This window comes from Condylura cristata, unplaced genomic scaffold (assembly GCF_000260355.1).
Source record: "Condylura cristata isolate star-nosed mole 26May11 unplaced genomic scaffold, ConCri1.0 scaffold00059, whole genome shotgun sequence".
Classification (NCBI taxonomy): domain Eukaryota; kingdom Metazoa; phylum Chordata; class Mammalia; order Eulipotyphla; family Talpidae; genus Condylura; species Condylura cristata.
In genome coordinates this window covers 806,262-809,098 of record NW_004567160.1, presented here as the reverse complement: position 1 = coordinate 809,098, position 2,837 = coordinate 806,262, and the positions used below count along the sequence as shown (strand labels likewise).

Below are 2,837 nucleotides of genomic sequence, written 5' to 3'. Positions count from 1 at the left end.
TCCTTTAATTCTCCGTGGCTGGCATTATATCCAAGCCCGCCCACAAGGAAAGCGCCCACCGGGTGTCTGGCACCCTAAGGGACTACAGCATAGCGTCAGGGTCACATGACAACTACCGGAGGCACTCTTTCTGGGAACAGTCTCTATGGTATCCTTCCCAGCCCTCCGGCCCCTAGGGTAGCAGCAGTCACGTGACACGGTTCAGTCTGGACCACGTGATCCTGGCCAGCAGTCTGGTGGCTGTGGTGAGGTACCTGGGCTTCTGAAGGGCGGGCGGATAGGTCTTAACCGCCGCCGCTAGCGACTCTCCTGCGACGAGGCCCAGGAGCAAGAAGCAGGTGGAGCGTTCAATGCCTGCAGCATTGATCGGCTCTTTCTGCCATCTCGGACTTCGCCTTTCTCACCTCTTTGCGGTTTAAGTTACCTTTGGGTTTGGAGACCTTGGGGCCTGAGGCTCACCCTCGAGGCCACCCTCCCCCCTCCATCCCGTTCCCTCTCATCCTCCATCTTTCATTTGCATCACTGAATCATCGCCTTTGTGCTAGCCACCTGAGCCGTGCCTGGAGGCCAGGTTCCAGGCTGCAAAGGTAACTGGGGAAAGCAGCCCCCCAGTGGACAAAGACGAAGGCAAGGCAAGAATAGAGCTGGCCTGAAAGTCGCAGTCGATGGGAATAGGCGATTAAGTGGGTGAACGTCGAAAAAAAAGAAAAAAAACAGTACTGCGGATTTAGAAGGACTGGAAAGGACTTGTTGCACAATGGAAGAATCTGACTCTGAGAAAAAGATGGAGAAAGAGACTATGGGGCCGAGAATGGATCCTCCCATAGGGGAACCAGAAGGATCGCTAGGGTGGGTGACGGGTCTAATTTTAAACTTGTAAGTGGGGTGGGGGGAGTACTGAACCGAAGTGAACTGTGAATTAGAACACCCCTCTCCTCCATGATAAATTGCTTTAACTTACCAGTAAGATTGATTGGCACCATGCATTTGGCGACAAGATAAACTGGAACAGGACTGCTTATTAGCTGGCTGAAACAACCCTTGGGAGAAATTGCAGGTCAGCCCTGGGTGAGGGGTGTTCTAATTGAGGGGACAGTGCTTAGTCGCTTTGAATTATCAGTGTAAAGGAGATTTTACATTGTGCTGATGCTGAGGAGAGTAGGAATGGATTTGGCTTTTCCTAGGCAGAGATCATTGATGTGAGTTTTCTGTGCTAGTTTTTACCTGACTTTGCCACTTGTTTTAATATTTTGTACCTGAATTTGATACTTTCATCTTATATACTGTGTGCATATTGTGAGTGAAATATGACTTGGAAGGGCAACTGAAGATTAAACATACTTCCAAATTCTAAAAATTAACTGATTTTTTAAAGAGGCATTTAAATATTGTTTAATTTATTGAAGCACTTGTATTATGTTGTTTTGATAAACTTATTAAGGTGATGAAAAATTGTATATTGAATCTTAATGACACATTTATATTCCTAAATAAATCTAGGAGCTATCTCCTGAGCACATAATTAGGGAGTAGGGATCATAAACCCAGCTTTATAATTTACTAAAATGAGAACCTCTACTCAATTGAGGTTTCACATAGTGCAATATTCTGCTATTGTGGTAAACATGCTCTTTTGTACCTCCATGTTTGTTTATTTCTTTAATTCTAAGGCAAGTCGATCATGGAAACTGTCTTTTGATTTACATCTGCAGGTGGGTGCTACCAAATACAGCTATGAAGAAAAAGGTAAGACGTGTTAGGTACATCAGAAACATGAAGGTGAAGGTAAGATGATCAGAAAATTTCTTTTCAGGAAGCTTCTACGTATTATTTCTGACCTTTGTCCCTTTCTTTGCTAGCATATTTACATTTTCTACTCGATAAATCCAACCCAGTTATTCACATACTTAAAACGTTTTGTACCTCTTCCCCTCAAGGCTCATAGTATTAAATATTAAAGACTTCATCACAGGGGGTATTCTTTAAAACTCTATCCATAACGAAACCATCTACTTCACCTAAGTTCCCTATAGTAACCATCCAAAATCTGGTTTTCTTCAAATTTGTAAATTCAGTTGCCTTTTGTACAAGCCATACACACACACTGCACAAGCCTCTGCTTGCACATTTATGTTGAATACAACTCAAATGTTAATCACTGTGTCGTTTACATGAGTTCCCCAGTTGGAATTGAGCACTCCTTCCTGTTGGTTGCTCTAATGGTACTTCCAGATTGCCTATGCCAACCTAAGGCCTCCCCTTGCGATTTAGGGCACAGCTCTGGAAAAAATTTCTCAACCTTTTGGGGTTTTCAGTTTCTTCCTTTGTAAAATGATGATAGTGATATTGCCTCTCTCATATGGTTGTTATGAAGTTTAAATGAGCAAATGCATGTATGTAGAGCACTTAGCACCCAGCAGTCTTATTAAGCCTTTCATACGCAATTGAGGAAAGATTTATTAAATTAAGAAAATAAAACTCACCATATATAGCCTTAACTTGACCTGATGGTTTAGTTATATAACTCCATTTTGCTAAGGGAATATCTTAATAAGCTTATCTAAACTAAATTACATGATTAAGAATAAAAACTTTTTGTGAGAACTTCAGTTTATATTCCTTATTGCGAGAAAGTTATTTGTCTCAATAGCTAGATTAAATGAAGGCTGAAGTCAGTGTGCTTTCATTAATACTCCCTTTATTTGGAATTAGAATTTTTAGAAAAGATTTATTCATTTATTTGTACAGAACTGAGGTACAGGCCAGAGATGTGGAGGGTGAGAGGATTCACCAGAGACAGAGTGGGGAGCAGAACAGGCAGATCGGGGAAGTACACT

At 42.0% G+C, this 2,837-nt stretch overlaps 1 protein-coding gene across 2 annotated transcripts in view; it reads left to right on the top strand.

The window, feature by feature from the left end:
• Nucleotides 1-244: 244 nt before the first annotated feature.
• The window catches only part of RRAGB (Ras-related GTP binding B), a 43,185-nt gene continuing 40,592 nt past the window's right edge, over nt 245-2,837 (top strand). For both annotated transcript variants that reach the window (XM_004695319.2, XM_004695318.2), the window contains exons 1-2: nt 245-849; nt 1,713-1,746. In XM_004695319.2, coding sequence (XP_004695376.1) covers nt 758-849; nt 1,713-1,746 — 126 coding nt within the window. In that variant the 5' untranslated portion in view covers nt 245-757. The remainder of the gene's footprint in view (nt 850-1,712; nt 1,747-2,837) is intronic.